The following is a 22,268-nucleotide window of genomic DNA, read 5'->3' on the forward strand; positions in this document are numbered from 1 at the left end:
TGGGCTGGGGAGCTCTGCTCATTACTCCCCTCTGGAGGATTCTGGGCTCTCTGAGCTCAATAACATTCCTCAGGTTTGGGGCGGGGCAGCCCCTGATCTGTCTCCCAACGAGGCGGGGGTTTCCCCAATGAGTAGAGGGAAATACAGAGTAGCACAGAAAGGGGGCGGGGCCCAGGGATACGCGCTTGACATCAACCAGCACTTTTAGGAAAGAAATCACTGTGAGAAATGCGTGGGACAGAGGTCCCCGGGGAAGACTTCACTCGAGGGCCACAATATGTGAGGAGTGAGGAGGGGGTCTGCCCCAGATCACCGAGGTGGGGGTGGGGAGAGGCTGGGACAGGAAGGCAAAGGCAGGACACCAACAGGCCAGAGTGACCATCTACTCGGACGACTCCTTGGGCACATATGCCACATTGTCATAGGCGGGGGGCGGAGAGGCCGCGGGGCTGGGGATGTTGAAGTCTGTGCTGAAAGCGTTTGGCAGGAAAATCACAGGCTGCAAAGAGAAAGAAAACCCAGGGACAATCTTAGGAGAGGTCCCGCCCCCGCAAGAAGTTGTTGCAACAGTGCCCCCTTGTGGCAAGCCTAAGAAATAGCACCCTAGTAACGAATTCTATGCGTCTGAATGGGTCAAATCGGAAACTGTTCTCCGTTCAAGTCATACTTCAAAGAACATTTACTAGAGCCAACGATGACCCAGGCGTTGGGAATACCTCAGTGAACAAAACAGACAAAAGTCCCATCTCTCCAGAAGCTAAAATCTCTCTGGTCGGCCCTGCGCTGGGTCAAGTCGGCCATGCATAGCACCAGCCTCCTAGCCGCTGGCCTGCCTTCAGCCTCCACTTTTCTCTCCGCCTCCTCCACCCCCTGCATTGGACAAACCCTCTGGATTGATTTCCCTGAGACATGTTCTGCTCACCCTCCCCTTTGAGCATATCTGTCGCTGCTCAAAGGCTTTCAATAGCCTCACCTCCCATTTTGGATGTAGCCACCTCTCCAGCCACACCCCCACGCCGTGGTCTGCATTTTCCTCCCGGAGGCAGCCTTCACTCCAGCTGGTTCCCCTGCCACCAACACCCTCCTCCACCCCTTTTCTGGCTTCACGGTGTTTGGGAAGGTAAGCTCAGCTTCCAGTGAGGCATGCTGTACTTTCTGATGGCACCTCTCTCATGACCCATGAACTTCTAGAGGCTCCTACTCAAATATGTGCAGCCCTCCAACTTGTCCCCTGCGTCCAGGGCATTCCACGGCTCTGCAACAGGGCTCGCAGAGCAGCGGGTCCATTGGTGCGGGCGCCCTCCTGTGGCCATAAAGATAATAGTCCCATCTTCCAGCAAAGACTTCTTTGCGTCCCTTCATTTATGAGTAGAGCTCATTGAAGCCCGGTCCTAACGGGTTGCTCCCCAGAGGGAAGCAGGGAGGGTCTGGAAGCAGAGACCCTTTCCAGTGCACAGCCTTTCTCAGAGGCCCAGGTTGGGGTGGAAGTACTCACGGCATTGGTTTGGGCGCGGGTGGCTTGGCACCCAAAGTGGGTGGCAATGACTGCGATGAAGAACTCCAGGATGGTGAAGATGGTAAGCACAGCCAGATAGCCCCTGCCCACATCCTGGGGGCCAAAACCCACAGTTAAGGCAAGCCGGGAGTTCTAGAATTGAGGAGGGAAGGAGGTCTAGAGCGAGAATAACTGATCCATGGCCACAGAGCCAGTTGGTGGCAGAGCTGGAGCTGGAGCCCGTCCTGCTGCTGCCTGTCCCGTGTCCTCCCCTCACTCTACCAGGCTGTCTCTCTGTTCCCCCAAGCCCATGCTTGGGGCAGGGTCATGGGGACAATATGCTCACGGGGTCTAGTGGGACTGGCAGGCCCTGCCAATGCCCAGGGTCCTGGCCTTCCAGTGTTGCAAACCCCTGCTTCCCCCACCCCCTGGATAGGGCTCTACCACTCTCCATGTCTCCCCACTTTTAGGGGCACCTGAAAACACACCCAGTTAGTGACACCAAAATCCATGAGCAGAATGGCCGTCCCAGCAAAGGCCGCCATGGCGCTGAGAATGTTCGTCCCCAGGCTGCTCCTCACCTGCAGGAGAGAGACAGGAGGGAAAGGAGGAGAAAAAGAGAGGACAAGGAGCCCGAGCCTCCCACACCCAGCTCTCCATGGCCTGGGGGCAGTGGCTGCTGACTGCAGTTCTTGTTGATCCCTCTCCTTTCCTCCTGTCCCTCCCCAGGAGCCTCAGGGAATGGCTCTGTCCAGCAGTCCCCTGTCCAAAGCCTGGATTGCCTTCCTGTTGTCCACACAGAGCCTTCCACGATGATCTGGACCTCTTACATCTACATCTAAATTCTTTCCACTTCCATTCCTTGATCTCAAATGGAACCACATATGGTTTCTGCAGCAGTCCTGCCCCTGGCCCCTCCTTGCAGCCTCATGCTTTCCCTTTGGTGTTTCTCAGTCCCTTCTGCCCACCAGGGCCCAGCTTAGCTGCCTCCTCCTCCAGGAGGGCTTCTTGCATCTGCCCTGTCTCTGAACGACCAGGAGCGCTCTGTCTGAGGACCATCACTTTCTGCCCCATAGTGTATTTCGAAGGGCAGGCTCTGTCTGGGCTGTCTAGGTACTGTCCTGTGCTTGGCCCTCAGTGAGTCCCCAGGAAGTGCTTGCGGAAGGAGCCAGATGGGTGAGTGTATTTGGGGTGTTAGTGGAGTAGAGTCCCACCATGGCCCCACCCTTGTCCCGGGTCCCCGGACCAGACTTACCAGGCAGCTGGTGTGGCTCTTCTCAGCTGCCACCGAAAGGGACCCAGAGATGATGAACTGTGTGGGGGAGAGGGGACTCCTGTGGGGCTTCGGCCAGGACACTGAGCAGGACACACATGCCTGGTTCTGTCAAGGCCGCGGGCACCTCTTGGCTGCCACCTCCTCTGCCTGGAGGTCAGGTGCCCTAGTACCTCTCTGGTTACTACGGGCCCCTGTCCAGGGAACCAGCTGAAGCTTGCAAGACATTTTCATTGACATTCTATCACCAGGGTCCCAGAGGGAAGAAACTGTGTCTCCAAACATCTACTCAGCAGCAGGCACGTGCCAAGAAGAGAACAAAGTTGAGTAAGATGGACAAGACCCCTACTCTCATGGGGCTTCTAGTCTAATTGGGGAGACTGGCACTTAGCAAATAAACAATCAGAAAGTCCCATTAGCCAATGTCTCCCTCAGCGTTGGGTAACAATGGACTGTGAGGGGCTACTGTGCCCCGGGTGTGGGAACCACCACTTACTGGAGGGATGTCCTCATGTGAGTCTGTGACTCTCGGTAAAGGGGGAAGCATTGCAAATGACAATCACCATTTGGTGCAGAATCAAAGCTTGGTAATTGGCTCCCACGTGCATTAGCCCTTGATTTCCCCCAACTATGGTGTAGGCAGGGCCAGAACCATGGGTCCGATTCTTAGATGAGGAGGCTGAGGCCTGTGGCTCAGACCCTACTGTCTTCACTCCAAAGCCTGTGCTCTCCTGGGGAGCAAGGCAAATGCAAGCGTGCTTGCTTCAAGTTGGAGACTGTCCAGCAGGGTCGCTGCCAGGTTGGCCGGGTATGGGTAGAGGAATAGGCTCAGGGGCTTCAGAGCTGGTCAGACTCCCAGGCGAGGGAGCTCACGGTGGGCTGGCACTCAGGAGGGGAGCTGGCGGGTTTCTGCAGGTCGGTGTTTGGATGCAGGGTGAGGCTTAGGATCCAGGTAACACAGGTGGTTAGTGTCCTTATCCTCTGCAGCCATCCCCTTCATCCCATCCTTTTTGGGAGGCTTCTCCACGCCAGCCTCTTTGCTGGAAGCTTGGCATACATAGGAGTGGGGGCTGGCTCAGGTTTAGGATTAAGGTTTGCGGTTAGGAGTTAGATTTAGGCTCAAGCCCCCACCTAGAAGCGTTTATGCTCAGGAGAACGTGGTGGGGGCGTGCACAGGGGGCAGAGGTGAACCTGGGCATGGCCCCCAAATGACATCGCACTCACGCAAGCTCCTCCCCAGAAGGGGACGCCGCCTTCGATGAAGAGCATCCCCACGCGGCCCCGGCGGACCATGAGCAACACGCTGCCGAAACCCAGGTGGATGAGGCCGATGAGGATCTGGACCGTCTGCGGGGAGCGGGTGGTGGCTCAGCTTGGCAGGCGGCCGGGCTCCACACCGCCCCCTGCCGGCTGCAGAGGACAGCGTGCCAGAGCCCGGGCTCCCCCAGGGACTGGGAAATAAACTCAGATTCCATTCTTTTGAGATCTCTTTATAACAACCCTAAAAGACAGTTGTAAGAAGGAAAGGCAGTTCCCCACAGCCTTCGGGACCCACCTGCTTGTTTCCATGTCTCTACGGGTCTGCATCCTGCTTTGCGCTGTGACCCCTTGGCTCTGTAGCATCGCTCTGTGTCCCTCCCTGGTTTCTTTAACCTCGTTTCATTTCCTGCACATAATGCCTCCCCTTTTCCTTCCTCTCCTTCCTCATCCTGTACTGCGTATCTACTCGGGCATCTTGCCCATCTCAGTGTCTATCATCACTCCATCCTCCCGTGGCTTGGCGCTGACCCTACCCAGCTGAAATGTCTTTTCTAAATTTCATTTTAAAGAGGTGCCTTACCAACACCCCACTGATCCCTTCCCAGAAGTGGAATGGTTTTCCCAAAGGTGGGGGACACGTGGGCTTCTGGTAATTTCTGCCACATTTCTTTCCAAATGTTTTCGGTAGTGACTAAATTCTAGGACTGAGTGGAAGGGACACTGGAGGTCCTTGGATCCAACCTCTGCCTGATCCAGGGGCCCTTTCCAGCTCCTGACTTCCAAATGGACTCCCTCACGACGAGGGACTCACCACCCCCAAACCGGCGTGTCCCACATATGGGCAGGTCTGCCTGTGAGCGGCGGGAATTGTAGTCTCGGGGTCCAGCATGTTCACGCCAGAGCTCCTGGGTGCCGTGCGCCAGTGGGGTTGAAAGTAGAACTTGACAGCCAGGCCATCCCAGGGCACAGGGCGTCACTTAACAATCGTGTGGCCTTGGGCCAGTGACCTTGTCTTGGCAAGCCTCAGGTTCCTAATCTGTCCCGTGGGAACCATGCTTCTTGCCTCACAAAGTGGTGATAAAAATTGAAGGGGACAATGCATGCAACTTCCTTGGCATAGTGTGGCACACCCTTGGGGGTGCTCAATAAACAAGAGCTATCATCATCACCATCAGTATATCATCCTCGTCATCACCGTTACTAAACTACATTTTCACCTTCCACTCGGGGAAACGGAGGCCAAGGGACAAACTGAAGACACTGTATGTGTATATGTAGATGAATATGTGTGCCTGTCTATTTATCTATCTATTTCTCTAACCATCCATCCAGCCATCCACCTACCTACTATCTAATATTTTATTCCCTCCCAGGGACCAGCATCACAAGGCTGTCTGAGACTGGGAAAGGCCACAGAGGCCGTCTTTCATAGACAGCCAGCTCGGCAGGAGCTGGCCCTCAGCCACCACTTCCTTTCCTTCCCTTCCTTCCTTTGTTCCTTACATCCTAGTCATGTCAGCCTGGTCTTCTGTCCTTGAACAAGTCACACGCTTTCCCACCTCGGGGTCTTTGCACTTGCTGTTATCTCTACCCCTAGACCTTCTTCCCTTGGTTGGCTTCAGCCCAGCAGCTAGGTTTTAGCTTAAACGTCATCTCTCTAGAGAGACCTTTCTGTTCACCCTTGCTGGTGTTTCCCTCCCCGCTCCAGCATTTTCGACCTCGTTACCCTATTTGGAGTTATCTTCATCATTAGTTTACTCCTTTACTCTCTGTGAGCTCCACAGGGAAGGGTCCTCGTCTACCTACTGCACAGCTGAATCCTCCAGCGCTCACTAAGTATTTCCCACTGCTTGCCCCCTCTCCAAGGTGTGCAGCCCGAGCTGGGCGCTCCCTGCTCAGCACCTACGCCTCAGGTTGTTTGGAGAGGCTGGTCTTACCCCTAAAGCTTTGGGCTCTCCCGTCAGGAAGGTGTCCGCGGGCCGCAGGTCCGGCGTCTGGGTGGTCCTTGGAGTCTGTGCCCCTAGCGGTGGCTCCTCCAACTGCATGATCCCGGGAGGCTGGCACATGGAGGTGGGCAGAACTGCTGGGGGTGGGCGGAGGCCACTGGCGTTGCTGGGCGGGATGACGACAAACACGCCATTGCTGGCCGGTGCTGCGGACATCTTGCTCAGAACTCCTGGGAGACAAAGGCTTGGGAGATCCTCACCATAAATAACATGATGGCTACACATCTGCATAGAACTTTGTACTTTATAAACGGCACGCCGACCTACCCCTGTCCACTGCAGCCCCCCGCGGGGGGCACCAAAATCTCTGATTGTGTGGGAGCTTCACTTGGAGGAGTGAATGGGTGTCCTAGGTCAAGGGGTTCCAGGTGAGGCAAGTCCAAGACTTGAATTCCAGTCTCTCCACCCCTAGAAGCCACCTTTTTAATCTCTGGTCTATAACACGGAAAGGACTTTAGGCGGAGCAGGTGTTTAAACCTCCTGCTTCCCCGGTGAGGACAGGTGACGTGCTCAAGAACACACAGCTCGTGCAAGGCGGAGCTCAGCCAGCAGGGGTCTCTCCACCTGTGACTGGAACTGCCATTTCCTGTCCCTCAGCCCTGGCCAATGAGCTTGTGTAAATAGTCACCTGCTATGGGAAGGTTTCTCTTTGGCCACCCGAGCAGTCGCCAGGAGTGTAGCAGGGATCCTGGACTATGGAAACTTCGTGTATGTGTGTCTGGCCTGAGCAAACACTTCGGGGGAAAACCACCCGGCCGTCAAGCGATGTGTTTTCCAGGAAACAGCGGAGTGAGGAATCGGCCTGATTATACACTAAAACCAAAGACAGTCATTCTTTCCAATGGCATTAAGGAGTTCAGCACTCGTATCTGGAAATAGAGGCCAGGATTTGAACCCTGGGCCCTCTAGTGACTGTGAGACCTGAGAAAAGATGGCCACCTCCCCTTGCCTCGGTTTCCTTCCCTGTAAAGTGGAGAGTATAACACTGGCAGGAATCTCACAGGGTTTGCTGTGGATTAATTAGATAGAAATAACACATACAAACCTTATAAAAAGCCCTTTTTAAAAGAGAGTGAATACAAACCAGGGTCAGACACAGAATCCCCACCCTCAGGGAGCCTACCGCTTAGGAGGAGGAGCAAGAGAAATCTGCAATCCAGCTGAACACACGATGATTAAGCATTTACTCTGAGCTCCAGGCTTAGGGGCTAGGAGTAAAAGATGAATTAAGATTGAATGTCCTCTTCTCACAGGGTCTGGCAAGCCAGGGCCACTGCCCCTAGGGTCACTGCTGGGGGGAGGGGTCGGAGGAGGGAGGGATGACCAATGCCACCCTGATTACGGAACTGATGAGTGACATCAGAGAGCACAGGGACCTACACCAGGGGTCCTCAGAGGCGGCTGCTCCTCCTCTCTCACCTCCTTCACCCCACATTCCGTTGCTTTTCTCTCTCTCTCTTTTTCATCTCAGTTTCCTTCCTCGCCCATTGGCCCATTGGCTGTTTCCCTCCCTGCCAGACATGCTGGGGACCAGTAGACAGTTGCCCAGTGAGACAGGATGGTAAGAAGCTAGGAAAATTCCTGGGCAAGTGGAATGGGGAAACTGAGACAAGATAATTAAACAAGTATCTGCCCTAACCACGGACACTTGAGAACAAATGTTTTCAACTTCTCCTCCCCAAGCAGAGAATACACAGCCTCCCTGGCCATAAACCACAGGTGTCCAGGGAAGAGAGGAATGCTGATGCGAAGGGAGAGATAACACAGAGCAAAGGGAGCCAGCTCGGGAAGAAGCTGCTGACTCCCCTGCCAGCATCCCCTCCCAGAGAAACAGCGAGTCTGTGCTCCTCCTAGGAATTTCCCCTCTAGAATTCCCACGTCTCTCTCATATAAACTTGCTTCTGAAAGTTCAAGGTAAGGTGGGTGTTCGAGTTTTTACCTGCCACCTTCTCGGGCTGCCGCTCTCTGATGTTAATAACAGCAATTATAATCCAATCCCTGTCTCTGCTTTTTGGCTGAGCGGTGATGGCAGCATGAGCCCTGGACTTGGCTGCCCTCTGGTTTCACAAGGATGCTGCTAAAAATCACCTGGTCCGGCAGCCCAAGGAAGCGGGAGGGAGCGGAGAGTGAGAGGGCAGATGGATGGAGGATCTGGACTGAGGAGGACTCACCTGCCCCCAGGACTTTGCTTCTCGAGGTGTGAATAGTGAGCATGTAGGCCCTCCCGTCTTTCTACGGGAGACACAGGTGTGGGTTATTGGTGGTACTTAGAGGTGAGGAAACAGGTAATAGGACAAAAGCCCCTTTCTCAGGTTGTCTTTCCCAGAGCGGGCTGGGACCCGTGACTGACCTGAATTATTTCATGATCCTTTACCCTCCAGACCACAAAATTACTGGGAGCTCCCTGAAGGCGCAGAGGCTCTGGGGCACTTGCGAAACAGGACATCCCAGACCACAACAACCACTGGGCCCTGCCCCCAAAGATAACATCACCCTGCCCCCAAAGATAACATCGAAACAAGCTGCAGCCCAACCGAAACATCCTGCTCCGTCACCGCCTGATTGCCTGGTACAAACTCACAGCCCCGACCGCCTGATTGCCTGGTACAAACTCACAGCCCCGACTGCTCAGTGCATCTCTCTGCCCCCAGCCCTTGCCCTCCCTTGGGAAAGTAAAACAAAACCTTTACTCTCTGCACTTTCTTCTCTTTGTGATTCTTTCACAGCCCATGTCACCGACCACCCTAACAACAGAGGTTCAGAGAGAGTGAGGATATCTCCTGTGGTCACACAGCACCTCGGTGGAAGAACTGGGATAGGCCCTGGACTCCCATCTCTCAGTAGAAGAACTGCCCACTTTTATGGAATTCATCCACTCCTGGGTTGGAATCCCACATTTGTCAGAGTGAGGGATTGAGGCTTGTGCCTCACTCCTTGGACTAATAGACCTGAAGCCCTCAGGAGGTCGCAGATCAGCGGATTAAAACCAGTGGGGGCTGAGTCAGTTGGCTACCTTTCCACTTCTTCAAGTTCCTTTAAAGAAACCATCCATGTTCTCACCATCATCTAGAGGGGATATTTAACACTAGAGAGGGAGAAAGAACGCACTTTCGGAATAAAAGTGATAGGGGACTCAAGAGTTGGGCAATTTTAGTTTAAGGTAAATAGTTAATAAGCCTAGAGGGTAGGGCACATGCGGAAGTTGTTGTTTCAGGAGCTGCAGGTGTGGCTCACCCTGGCCCGACCTCCTGGGGCACCGCTGAAGACCACCGCCTGGGGCAGGAGCCGCTGTGTCCCTGGGAGAGAGACAGACTGCCCGCCCAGGGTACAGCTCACTGCCCAGGGCAAGAATGCTGCAGTTTTTTAGATCTAATTTTCCCCGAATTTCAAAACCCCTCACAGTACTTCATTCTCTTAGAAAAAGGCTGGCTTGAAAGGGAATGTAAACCTGTTAGGGTTCATACCTTAACACCCCCTGTCTGCTCAGGTCGCTGGCCATCTGAATAAAGCACGCATAAAGATTCAATCCCTGTCTCTGCTTATTGGGTCTGGTAGGTGACAGGCAGCATGAACGCCGGCTTTTCCAGTTTCAAAAAGGACAAAACCTTTAAGTGGAACCAATTTAACTTGGCGAAAACCTCACTGTTTTGCCTGAATAGTTGTCATTTCACCAGGGGCAGGTAAGAGCTGCCCGAGACCCATGGCGACTTACGAACATTTTCTGGGGTCCCCGAGGGTCGGCGCCCAGGCTGGTGGGCTCCTCCCAGGCCCTCTGATGGGGGTGAGCAGCCCCCGGGGGAGCATGTGCGTCATTAACTAATCCGTCCTGGCGGGGGTGAGAAACGTGTTAAAACCGAGACCTCACCCTCCTTGGGAGAGGAGAAAACACCTACAAAAATAGGCTGTCTGCTGATAAAGTGAGTTAAGTGGCAATAAGTGGCACACAGTTTCCGAGGTTTGCAGCCTCCTCTTTACTGCCCTCCACCCCCCCAGCAGCCACCACCATCATCTCGGCACCCTCAGGCCAGGGACCACCCCTCTGTCTATTTAAGAAGCCCCCTGGCCCACGCCCTTGGCCATGTGCCACCAGGAAGAAAACTGTTTTCCTCACTAGCCAATCAGCCAGGGACAAAGTTAAACACTGATGCTTGTGTACCAGAGACAGGCAGGAGGAAAGAGGGAAGCTCCCGGTCCACCAAGGGAACAGTTCCCTGTGGCAAAGACACTGGAACCCTCCCACATGCATAATAGGCCTGTCATCAACAGCTGGATGGGTGGCAGCGGCCTCGTGGGCACCACTCTGGGAAGTCCGCAGAGCGGCCATCTGAACGAGACCATAGGTCCTTGCCCTGTGCGGCAGGTCTTGTTCAGCCCATTTGGTAGACCAGAAACCAGTGGTCAGGAGTAGCAGTGTGGTTGGTGGGTGGGCTAGGCTGTGAGCCTTGAGGTTGGGCGTATTTGTCAGAGATGTTAAGCCGGAAGTTTCAGCTGAGACAACATCCTGGAGTAAGCTGTGGTGGCAGGTGGCTGAGAACCTGCTAGATGACTTTGACACCCTTACCCACAGGGCTGGGAGTGGGGACTGAGAGAGATTTTGGAAAAGATCATGTAGGGCAATGGGTGTGGGGGAGGGGCTGCACCCTGTTCACCCTCAGACCAGACGGAGGGGCTGGCTCTAAAGGAGATTTGGAGAAATGGACATGCGTCCCCTGCATTTTGGGGAAGAGTTGTTGGGGGAGGTGCACAGGCAAGAGACCCCCCCAGTGAAACATTTCTGCAGAGAAGTCCACTTAAATCCTGCCAGTCTCAAGGCTGGTGACTTGTTCCCCTGTCACCCCCGCCTCCTGCTTCCCATTCTCCAGCCCTGCGGAGGGTGGAAACCCAGTTAGCCAGCTGGGGTTGAGGGGAGAGGAGGAGAAGCTGGTGGGAAAGTGAAGGGGAAGACCACCAAGGCCCCTTCCGACCTGCCTTATGCTGGGCTGGGCACCCAGGCGCCCTAATTCATGGCAGAAGATTGGACACTCCGATGGCTAAATCCATGCTGTTGGCCTGCCCTGAGAGCAGCCATAAAAGGCACCGGACTGCCCCGATTTCCCCGTGACGTAACCGCTGTGAGTTTTAAAAGAGAGAGTGCTCATCTAGTGCCCAGCACAGTGCCTGGCGTGCAGGAGGCATTCAACACTTTTTAGCTTCTACTGCGGTTGACAACCTTAGGAGGGAAGCACTAGTGTCCTTCCCGTTTTGTTGATGAGGAAAGTGAGCTCAGAGATATTAAGTAAAGTGGCTGATCTCAGGCCAGTCACCTATTCACCACATGCCAGTTCTTAGTCTCCTCGTGCCTCAGTTTCCCATCTGTAAGATGGGGTGGCGGGGAGATCCTGGTGGGTCCCTAAAATCTCCTCCAGCTGCTCCTGGCTCCTCTGGAACTTGAGGTGAGGGGAACTGTGCTATTCCTGGGAGCTTCTCTCCAGAACCCTCCTGGGCAGGCAGGTGAGAGAGCTCATCACTCGTTACTTTGCCCTGACAGGGAATTGGAACCCCACCTTCTGGTGCATGGGGTGATGCACCAACCACACCAGCCAGCGCACCTGTCACTCTGAGGGTGCGCACACCTAGGTCCTCTGACCCTCACCAACCCCTGCTCTCTGCCAGCTCCCAGCAGCCCCTTCAGTCCTGCGGCCACACAGTTCTGACCCGGGGGCTGCAGCAGACAGCCTCTGCCAGCCCCAGGACATGGGCCCCACTGGCTTCCCTGGACTTATTCCACATCTCCTGGTCCTGCACTGACCCACGAACATACTGCTTTTGGTTGGGCTAAGCCGAGTCACGGGCCATCCGGACTCACAGGCTGGCTCTGGACTCAGAGCCAGCTCTGAGCAGCCGGGACTGGTCACATGAGCATCTCTGGGTGTCATCTTAATTCCCGAGGAGCTGGGAGCAGCTTTGCTTATTCACAGTTGGAGCAGCATGAGGGGGCGTTACCAGCTGGAGGGCAGAGCTCTGAGGAGGGGGGTGCCTTGGATGAAATGTACAGGAGCACAGGGGGAAGGGGTGAGAGAGGGCTGTACATCTGCACATCTGGGAGGAGGCAGCCTTGCTTAGTGGGTAAGGCCACAGGCCGTGGGTTAGCTTGGGAGAAATCTACCCCACCACTCCTTGAGCTTAATCAGCTGCATGGCCTCGGGCAAGTTGCTTAACCTCTCTGGGTCTCAGTTTCCCCGCCTGTCCAGTGGCTGGCTCTGATGTTGGTGGGAGGAGAGGATGCCTGTCTACATCCCCAGGGTACAGCCCTGTATCCTGGCCACGTCACATTGTTGACCAGGCAGTCTGTCTAAGCCTGACCCTGTGGCATCAGCTCCTCCAATCTCAGCCCTTCTAGGATGGCCCAGCTTGACCCACTGGCCTGGAAAGGATGCCAACGGATGCAGACACAGGATGGAGGAGGGCAGGCCTCCCCATGCCGCATCCACTAGACTGGACCACATCCACCACCTGGGCTCAACAGGCTCCATCCACTCCACTCGGCTGCCCAACCCCCACTGAGGGCCTGGAGGGGACAGCACCTTCCCTTCTCTGGGCCACCATTCCCCCATCTATAAATGAGGGCTGAGAGAGTATTTGCCTCTAAGCCCCTTCCCAGCTCAGAACCCCAGCAAGGTCCTTCTCTTTCCCTTGGAGCACCTGCATCTGGGTTGGAACCACCTTTCTGCCCCACCTGGGGTGGGGGACGAGAGTGAGTGGAGAGGAAGACTCCACTTCCCTGGCAGGATGGTTAGGCTCCTAGGCTCTCTAGGGGATACCTGAGTCATCTCAGTGACTAGCTTTGAGGACAGAAGACAGATGCCCCTCCTGAACCCCTCCCACCCCATGCCACCTGTGTGGTGGGGCCCATGGGTCCCGAGCTAGTGAGTCCCTGTCAGTGGAAGGCTAGTTGTTCAGGTTACCCTGGGAGCTGTCCTGCCCCCTCTTAGTGACAAGTGGGGTAAGACCCATGGGTCACAACCTCCTCTGCCCCTGTGTCTTTCTTTCTCTTTGTGGGGGCCCTGATGCACCCCTGCCTGGTTTCCCCTGTTCCAGCCCAGGGACTGGCCCGCCTGGGCCACAGCTCCTGGCAGGGCAGCAGGTACTCACCGGGCCGCCACCGCTGCTGCACCCGCTGCTCTGCTCGCCCGGCGCTGCCTCTGCTCTCCCCCAGCTGCCTCTCCCGACTTCACACATATTTCCCTGTGAAAGCCTCACTGTTCGGTGTTTGTGTGGGGCTTCGGAGTCCACTCTGCTGGGAGCTGCTGCCTCTGGGAAGTTCAGTCCCTCCCAGGGCTGAGTTCTTCACCCACCTGTCCCTGCGGAGGGGCCCAGGACGCTGCTGGTGGAATTGCAGACCTCCAGCCACGAGGGTCCCCATGAGAGACCGTCTAGTTCCTTCCTTCAATCGGCAGAAGGGGAAACTGAGGCCCAAGGGAGCAAGTGGTCTGTTGAGGTCCCACTCTTAGTGTCAGCACTGGGAGCAGGGTCCACATTCGCTCTCACCTTCTTGCGGCTAAAATTCTGAGGGTGACCAGGAGGGTGCCTGACTTTTGCTCCCTTGACCTTGTCCAGCATTAGGTAAGAGGAGCCAAGTATTGCACAGCTTACCAGTGGCAGGGGCAGAGTGAGGGTGTGCCGGTGTGAGCATGCCTGTAAGTCAGTGTGAGAATGTGTGTGAGGGTGTGTTGGTGAGGATATGTGTGTGAAGGTGAACATGCATGAGGGTGTGTGAGCTTGTGAAAACATGTATGAGCATGCATGAGTGTATATGTGAGTGTGGGTGCCTGTAAGTATGTGAGCATGTGTAAGTGTCAGAATGTGTGACTGTGGATATGAATGTGGGTGTATGTGTGCCACTTGTGTGGAGATGTGAACATGTGAGCGTATGGGGCGTGTGTGGGTATGTTTGAGTGTGTGAGCATGTCTGAGTGTGTGTGTTACACACAGAGTGGTGGTGAAGTGGCATATGCACAGGGAACTTGTGCACCATTTCTGGGCTCAGGTTCTCACCAAAATAACCCCTGAGGCCCCTGTGCAAAGTCAGGAAGATCTCACGAGACCTGTGGGCGGAGGATGGCATGGGAGATGGTCAGGCATGGCCTGGACCCACTCTCAGCTAAACCAGGGATAGAACAGCGTGGCAGATTGATTGCAAAATGGCGCTAGTTCTCGCCCACTCCATGTGTCCACACCTCTTACAGCTAGAGCTGGAGTCTATTTTCCCAAACTCTCAATCTAGGCTGCCTTGGGGCTTCCTTTGCCAATAAAGTGCAGCAGAAGTGGCTGTGTGCCAGTTCTGACCCGAGGTGTCAGGAAACCTCCCTGCTTCTGTCCTCCTTTCTTCCAAAGCTACCTGGCTATGAGGATGTGTCATGTTCCCTAACCTCTCCAAGCTTTGGTCTTCTCGTCTGGCAAATGGGCATGAGATAACAATCCCTGCCATCTCTACCTACAAGTGGGTCACGTAGCTCTAATGGGAGAATCAGGGTAGAATTACAAATGGGGAGGCTGGACGTGAAGGGGCCTTGCTATCACTCTTGAAGCTACTCCCCAAAGGAAGTTACTTCCTATGCCACTGGGGCGGCTAGAAGGAAGAGGGGCTGGAGCACCAGGGGCAGATTTGGGGCTTGCTGGGAAGCCACCTCAGAGAAGAGAAGGGATGGGACAGGTACTTCCCCTCCCTAAAGGCTGCCATGGTTAGAACACCACTTCCTAAGAGCTTGACTCTCAGCCTTCTCATTGTGACCACATTCTTCACAGATGGGACTTGTTTATGTTCAAGGTGTTGACCCAGAAGCAGGTGTTCCTGTCACCACTGTACAGAGAAAACAAACCTGTAACAAAGTTGTCAGAATGATGAGCTAGTTGAAGATCCAGCAACCCAGTGCTATGTGTTAAGGACAACGTGGAAAATTCTAAGTTAGTAGTTAGGAAGCAGCAGATTTTATTGATGTAATAAATTTTTCTCATGGTGAATTTATTTTTTTACATGTATATCTTTCTAGGGCAGGATGTTTGACATCTTTTCCACTTCCCCCCCTTGACTCAGCATGTAACAATCAATTTGGGTTTATCAAATAAATTTTAAAAATGCCAAGTTTAAAAAAAAAAACAGTGAACTAAGGAAATTCTTTGACATATCTGATGATCTCATGACTGTGCCAGAGATGCATGACACCAGAGCCACTTCCACTCAGGAAGAATTATGGCACTGGAGTGGGTCTGGACAGGCATCCACCTGGGGACGGCTCCCCAGCTTTCTAGCCAGATGACCTCTCTGAACCACTGTTTAAGATCCTTCAGTTTCCTCACCTGTAAAATGACCATTATAGTAATTCCTACCTTATATTGCTTTTCATAAGGGTCATTGAGATGCTGGCTGAGAAATACTTGTAAATACTAAAGTGCTCTGAAAACATTTATTGTGATTGGTCCTTGTAAATTTGGAAAATCACTTTGAAATGGAGGTTTTGAAATCCTGAATATTATAACCTAGTCCCAGACCATTTGGTTCATGGACTAAAACCTAAACTTACCTGAAATCTAAGAATTTAGGAGGTACTAGCCAGTATGATAAGACATGAAAAAGAAATAAAAACATAAAGGGATTGAAAAGGAGCAAAGAACAGGGTCATTACTAGAAGATGATATGTTATTCTACACAGAAATTCCAAAAGATCTTACATGCAAATCACTAGAACTATTAAGAAAGTTTAGCAATTTAACTAGATATAAGATCAATATCTTATTGCATGTTAATACACCAGGGATGAACATTTATTTAAATGAAGAATACAATTTACTTAAGCAACGCTAATAAAAAATATTTAAGGAAAAAACCTAATAAGAGATATACAAGTTTTTATGAAGTTGATTACATTTTATTGAAAGATATTAAAGTTAACCTTAATAAATGAAGTGGTACACCATATTCATGGATCAGAAGACTCAATATCAGAGATGTACATTCTTCCTAAATTGATCTGTAGATTTAGAATAAATTAAATCAAAATCTCAACAGAGGTTTTTCCATGGAATATGAAGTTTAGATAAATGACCAAGAGCTAAGATTAGTTAAGACATCTTCCTCCCCGCCCCACCCCCCCCAAAACAAGGAATCCATGGAAATCTTCTATACAGGTTTACCCACCATCTGAAAACAGAGTGTTCTTACGAAACATTTCATAAGATAAAAATGGCATAAAGTGAAGAAGCAATTACCTTAGGACATGTTTCGCTAACAGATGCACAAAATAAACTGAGATAAAGCACAGATGCTCACAGAGTTTGAAGCTGTGTGGCTTGATGTTGAGATGCTGAGTGTAGTTCCTGGGGAAGCAGCTTGACAGAACCACTCCCACTGTCCTGGAATACGATGCCTCTAACAGCTCACTGCAAAATGTTAGCTTTTGTTTTCTTGCCTTTTTTCATAAAGGCAAGAATTCTCTTCAGACTTCTTTTGGTTTGCAAAAAAAGGTATTAATGGAGGTCTTTTGTAAAAGCAAGGTGGTGTAAAGTGAACTTTTGAAAATTGGGGGGTACTTGTATCAAGATTTACTATAGAGCCACAGTAATTAATATAGTGTAATATACATAGCTATAGGTAAAGGGCAGACAAGGAGACACATGGAACAGATTAGAGATCCCAGAAACAGACCTACATGTATATGGACAGCTGACATAGATGGCTGGCTTTACAAGTAAATGGAGAAAGAAGAGACTGATAAGTAAGTAATGCTGGAACAATTAATTATCCATAGAGAAAAAAATTAACTTCCACTTCATAACATAAACCAGAATTAATCTCCTTTAGGATTAAGGATTTAAATGTAAAATACAAATGTAAAAGTGTTAGAAGAATACATAGACGAAACTCTTTATGACCTTGGATAGGAAAATATTTCTTAAGCAAGATACAAAAAGCATAAATCATAAAAGTTCAAACATACTAGGGCACATTAAAATTAGTATCTTTTGGTCATCAAAAAGATAAAGAAAGTAAAAGGAGAAGCCAAAAAATTGGAAGAAGATATTTGCAACACACAACTACCACAGAGGAAACGTGCAGAATAGATAAAAAAAAATCCTGAGAAATCCAATAGGAAAAGATAAGCAACCCAATAGAAAAATAGGCAAAAGCAATGAACTGGCATTTGAAAGAGGAGAAAATTAAATGACCAACGAATACACGGAAAGATGCCTGACTCATTGGCATCGGAGATGAAGAATCAAATCACAGTGATAGCTGGTGTTGCACTTGTCAGAATAGCAGTGATTTCAGAGTTGGAAAACATCAGGCTTGAGAGAAGCTGTGGCGAAATGAATGAACCACAGCTGTTTGCAACACAGATGAATCTCCCCAACAAAATGTCTCGTGGGAAAAAAATCTATGGCATTTATGCTAGGGCAGAGTCAACAGCATAAAGATGGGATTTAGAGCCAGTAGTGAAGACAGCTAAAGAGAAGAGACCCAAGGATGGAGACCTGGGAAATGCCAGTATTTAGAGTTCAAGGGGGAAGAGAAGGATCCTGAGGAGGTGATTTTGTGAATGTGGGTCCCCCCCACCAAGCAGAGAAAGGTTTAAAGGGGAGGAGGACGAAGGAGTGAATTAATGCTGCTGACGGATTTAGCAGCGTGGAGCCACTGGGACTTGGACAACACTGTTTTTTTTTTTTAATTTTCATTGTTATTCAATTACAGTTGTATGCCTTTTCTCCCCGTCCCTCCACCCCACCCCAGCTGAACCCACCTCCCTCCCCCACCACCACCCTCCCCCTTGATTTTGTCCATGTGTCCTTTATAGTAGTTCCTGTAATCCCCTCTTTCCACTGTCCCCACCCCACTCTCCCCTGGCTATTGTTAGATTGTTCTTAACTTCAATGTCTCTGGTTATATTTTGTTTGCTTTTTTCTTCTATTGATTCTGTTCCAGTTAAAGGTGAGATCATATGGTATTTGTCCCTCACCGTCTGGCTTATTTCACTTAGCATAATGCTCTCCAGTTCCATGCATGCTGTTGCAAAGGGTATAAGCTCCTTCTTTCTCTCTGCTGACAACACTGGTTTTAGTGGACAGATGGGAGAACCTGACTAGAGTGAATTCAAGGTGGATGGGAAGAGAGGAACTGTAGGCAGCAAGCAGACATTGTCTTGAGGAGATATTTACAAAGGGAGGAGAGAACCAGGGCAGCATCTCTAGGAGGTTCTGGGTCTAGAAGAGGATATCGTTTTTAAGAAGGGAGAAATGACATTCTGCTTGGGTGCTGTTGGGAATAATGTAGTGGATTGAGAAAAACTGTGATGTGGGAAAGAGTGAGTAGATGAGAGGGGTGGAATCTGGTGTCGGGGGAAGGAACTCAAAAACTTCCTCTGTAGTAATGGGTGGGAAGACAGGCTATGGGGCACAGAAAGATCTAGTCTTCCAGGTGCATTCAATTTCCTGGGGAAACAGGAAGCAAGCTCATTAGGTGAGAATGAGAATCAGGGAAGAGGTATTGGGGTTTGCAGAAAGGGAATAAGCTATGAAGTGGTTGACTAGAGGGTGGGAGAGAATATAGAAAAGGGATATGAGAAACAACTGTTAGACAATTATGTCTGGCATTCAGTATGCAGCTGGTGGGGTAAACCAGAGAGGGCAGCAAGGGGTTTGAGAATGATTTTAGTGGTGAGCCGTGGAGCCTAAGATGAGTGATGAGAGATGATGGGCTGTAAGTCTTGTTGGAGTTGAGAACTATGGGACTTGGGCAGTGAGCTGGAAAGATAGGAGGAGGTGGATGGTGAAGAGAGGGACACAGAAACTGAGGTTATGGATGGGGTGCAGTTGTGAAAATGATCAGGTTTTTTGGTAAAAGGTCAGATAGTAAATATTCTAGGGTCTGAGGGCTGTGTGGTCTCCATCAGACCACCAATCTCTGTTGTTGCAGCACAAAAACAGCCAGGGGCAATGTGTAAATAAGTGGGCATGGTGGTGTTCCAATAAAACTTCATTCAAAAACACAAGTGGTGGGCTGGCTTTGGCCCACAGGCCTTAGTTTGCCAGTTCCTGTCCTGGACTATCACTAAATATCCCTGTTCCTGGCTTCCTGCATTCATCCTCCTTCTCTTTTTTTTCCCTATAAAGTTGGCAGCATAATTTTCCAAACCCTTAACCCAGATCACCTCTCTCTCCCACTTAAGGTCATCCGATGGCTTTTAGCTCCAGAATAAAATCCGAATTCTTCATGTGGTCACTGCCTGCTTTTCCGATCCCTTCTTGAGGCATTCTCTGCCTCTGTTACTATGCTCCATCTGCAATGGAGTTCTTTTCATAGATTTTTCTCTGCCTGGAATGGTTTTTACTGCACTTTCTGCGTGTCTAGTTACTCCTTCTCCTTCACGTCTCCTCTTTAGAGAGGTCTTGCATTCAGAAACTCTGTCCCTCCTCCCATTTCCCCATACCATCTGTATGAGCATCCTATTTATGTCCCCCATCACTTTACATCACTTAACTGATGATATGACTTGCCTGTCTCACACTCAGGCATGTAATCTGGAGAACAGGAACTACATACGCTTAGTTCACCACTGTGTCTCCAGCACCTGAGATATAACATTCACTTCATATTGCTGAATGACTGAGTGAATGGATATGTAAGGGACCCTTTCCTAGGAGTAAGAGGATATTTTTCATTCTAGAAGATATTCAGTGAACAGCTGCTCTGTGCCAAGCCTTATTCTGAATGTGGTGGCAGAGCTGGGAGCTGTTGAAGTCCTTGTGTCTGCAGCAGGAAGACTGAGTTCATACAATGGCACAGACTTTTCCTGGAAAAGACTGGGTGCTGTGAGTCATAACTTGGCCTCTGGGAGTGGGTGGGTCCTGGGAAGTGGGTGGGCCTTGGGAACTGGGTGCATTTCCTTGACATGACGCACCTCCCCACTTTATAATGCACCCTTCAAAAACTGAACATACTTTCCCAATGTAATGTCCCAAAGTTCTTGGGGAGGTTGGGAGGAGCTGTAAATGACACAAGTGTCAATTAGCTCATGTGAAATATAAAGTCATAGTTCTATTTTTTTCAGCTACAATACAAAACTCAGAATTTTTCCAGCCCAGTTAAAAAAACCCCTCAAGGTGCCAGAAGGAGAAGAGGAAGAACAACAAGTTGAAAACTTATTTGAACAAATAATGAAGGAGAACTTCCCAAGTCTGGCAAAGAAAATAGACTTCCAGGAAGTCCAGGAAGCTCAGAGAGTCCCAAAGAAGCTGAACCCAAGGAGGAACACACCAAGGCACATCATAATTAATTAGCCAAGATGAAAGAGAAGGAGAGAATCTTAGAAGCAGCAAGAGAAAAGGACACAGTTACCTACAAAGGAGTTCCATAAGATTGTCAGCTGACTTCTCAAAAGAGACCTTACAGGCAAGAAGGGGCTGGCAAGAAGTATTCCAAGTCATGAAAGGCAAGGGCCTACATCCAAGATTGCTCTATCCAGCAAAGCTATCATTTAGAATGGAAGGGCAGATAAGGTGCTTCTCAGATAAGGTCAAGTTAAAGGAGTTCATCATCACCAAGCCATTATTATATGAAATGTTAAAGGGACTTACCTAAGAAAAAGAAGATAAAAAATATGAACAGTAAAAATTACAGCAAACTCACAGTTATTAACAACCACACCTAAAACAAAAACAAAAGAAAACTAAGCAAACAACTAGAACAGAAACAGGACCACAGAAATGGAGATCACATGGAGGGTTATCAATAGGGGATTGGGAGGGGGAGAGAGGGGGGAAAGGTACAGAGAATAAGTAGCATAAATGATAGGTGGAAAATAGACAGGGGAGGGTAAGAATAGTATAGGAAATGTAGAAGCCAAAGAACTTATAAGTATGACCCATGGACATGAACTATAGGGGGGGAATGTGGGAGGGAGGGGTGGGCAGGATGGAGTTGAGTGAAGGGGGCAATGGGACAACTGTAATAGCATAATCAATAAGTATATTTAAAAAAAAACCCTCAAAGTTCAACTCTGAATGTCATTACTGCTAGGTCACATTGTACATCTCCTCCCTCACTCCTACCTGCAGACTGCTTTTTACTTGGATGTTTTTTGCTCTAGGAACCCAAGATGGTTTTCCTGTGGAAGTCACCCTTGAACTTGCCAGGTGGAGAAGATGGGGGCTGGCATACCAAGCAGGAAAATGAATGACCTCTTTCATACAAAATCCCAAATTAGACGATGAAGTCCTGGGACCCAAGGCCTGGCTGGAAAGTGGTATAAACAATTTGCAGCGCTTTTGTGCACTGACTAGCACATTTGAATCTCACAGTCTTGCTTGAGATTTGAATCTCAAGCCTCCAGAGATGGGCTAGAATACACAGAATGTGAAGAGGACCAAGGGCAGTGCCATACTGGGGAGCAATGCTTGGGGCACAAGATGAGCAAGAGGAGCTGGTATAGGAGAATGGGGGGCATCTGGAGATTTCAGAGGGCAGAACCAGGGGACAGTGTTTTAAATAGAATGTGCATTGTTGGGTCCCATCTTGCAGAGGTTAAGAAAGATAAGGATGGAAATAGAACCACTGACCTTGACAACATGATATGTGTCAGAGACTTTGGTGACAGTAGTATTGCACTGGAATAGGGTATGGAAGTGTGGGACAAAGCTGGGATGAGAGTGGTGGTTGCTAAGGTGGTAGAGACACTGTCTTCCGAACTAAATCACCTGCTTTTCCTACAGGCGTCTCTGCTCCTGCAAGGAGCTCTGGACTGGCCTTCCGGGGTTCTGGTTCGGGTCTTGCTTGTGCTCTGAGCTGGGCTGATAACCTTGGGAAAATTTCTTCCCTCTCCAGCTGCATGTTTCCAACTATCCATTGATTTCCCAGGTCCCATCCAGTTTTCATGTGTCATCGTTCTGGAGGGGAGGGAGTGAATGGAGGTGTGCAATGGATGGCTTGTGGAAAAGTGCAGAGCAAGCACAATTTATTGCCCACAGACAGCAGTGATCTGTCAGCCCAGTTGGTGAAGGGGTCCCCTGGGATGAGGGGTCTAGCACACAGGGCAAATAATGTCGGTAGTAGGTTAGGAAAGGGAGTCTGTTCCAACAAGCCCCCTGGTGATTTCAGCAGTGCAGGCGGCAGGTGTCACCTCTCTGGAGAAGCACCAGGTGTGCTGCAAGTTGCTTTCTTTGAGGTGATGCACACTGTAGGAGGTGAGACAGATCCGGAGTGCAT

General features: G+C 50.6%; 1 protein-coding gene across 2 annotated transcripts; it reads right to left on the minus strand.

Annotated features, from left to right (window-relative positions):
* Positions 1 to 303: 303 nt before the first annotated feature.
* Positions 304 to 6,219, minus strand: LOC112317046 (membrane-spanning 4-domains subfamily A member 15). Of its 2 annotated transcripts, XM_024574009.3 has the most exons (6): positions 5,966 to 6,218; positions 3,993 to 4,115; positions 2,751 to 2,807; positions 1,984 to 2,076; positions 1,496 to 1,609; positions 383 to 499 (listed from the first exon to the last, which is right to left on the minus strand). In XM_024574009.3, exons 1-6 carry the CDS (start codon positions 6,188 to 6,190, stop codon positions 383 to 385), a joined length of 729 nt encoding a protein of 242 aa, XP_024429777.2. In that variant the 5' UTR covers positions 6,191 to 6,218. The 2 variants fall into 2 exon arrangements, with proteins under 2 accessions (XP_045039489.2, XP_024429777.2); XM_045183554.2 differs by lacking the exon at positions 3,993 to 4,115 and having other exon boundaries at positions 304 to 499; positions 5,966 to 6,219.
* Between the last annotated feature and the right edge of the window lie 16,049 nt (positions 6,220 to 22,268).

The sequence above is a fragment of the Desmodus rotundus genome, chromosome 5 (assembly GCF_022682495.2).
Source record: "Desmodus rotundus isolate HL8 chromosome 5, HLdesRot8A.1, whole genome shotgun sequence".
Taxonomy (NCBI): domain Eukaryota; kingdom Metazoa; phylum Chordata; class Mammalia; order Chiroptera; family Phyllostomidae; genus Desmodus; species Desmodus rotundus.

Bases quoted from the DNA above. Each gene is read 5' to 3' on its own strand.
- LOC112317046 (XM_024574009.3), bottom strand. From the start codon at position 6,190: ATGTCCGCAGCACCGGCCAGCAATGGCGTGTTTGTCGTCATCCCGCCC. The intron at 2,808-3,992 runs GTGAGTGCGATG...TCCCCCACACAG, and splicing joins CCTTCTGGGGAGGAGCTTGC to TTCATCATCTCTGGGTCCCT. The intron at 500-1,495 runs GTGAGTACTTCC...TTCTCTTTGCAG, and splicing joins CCCGCGCCCAAACCAATGCC to CCTGTGATTTTCCTGCCAAA.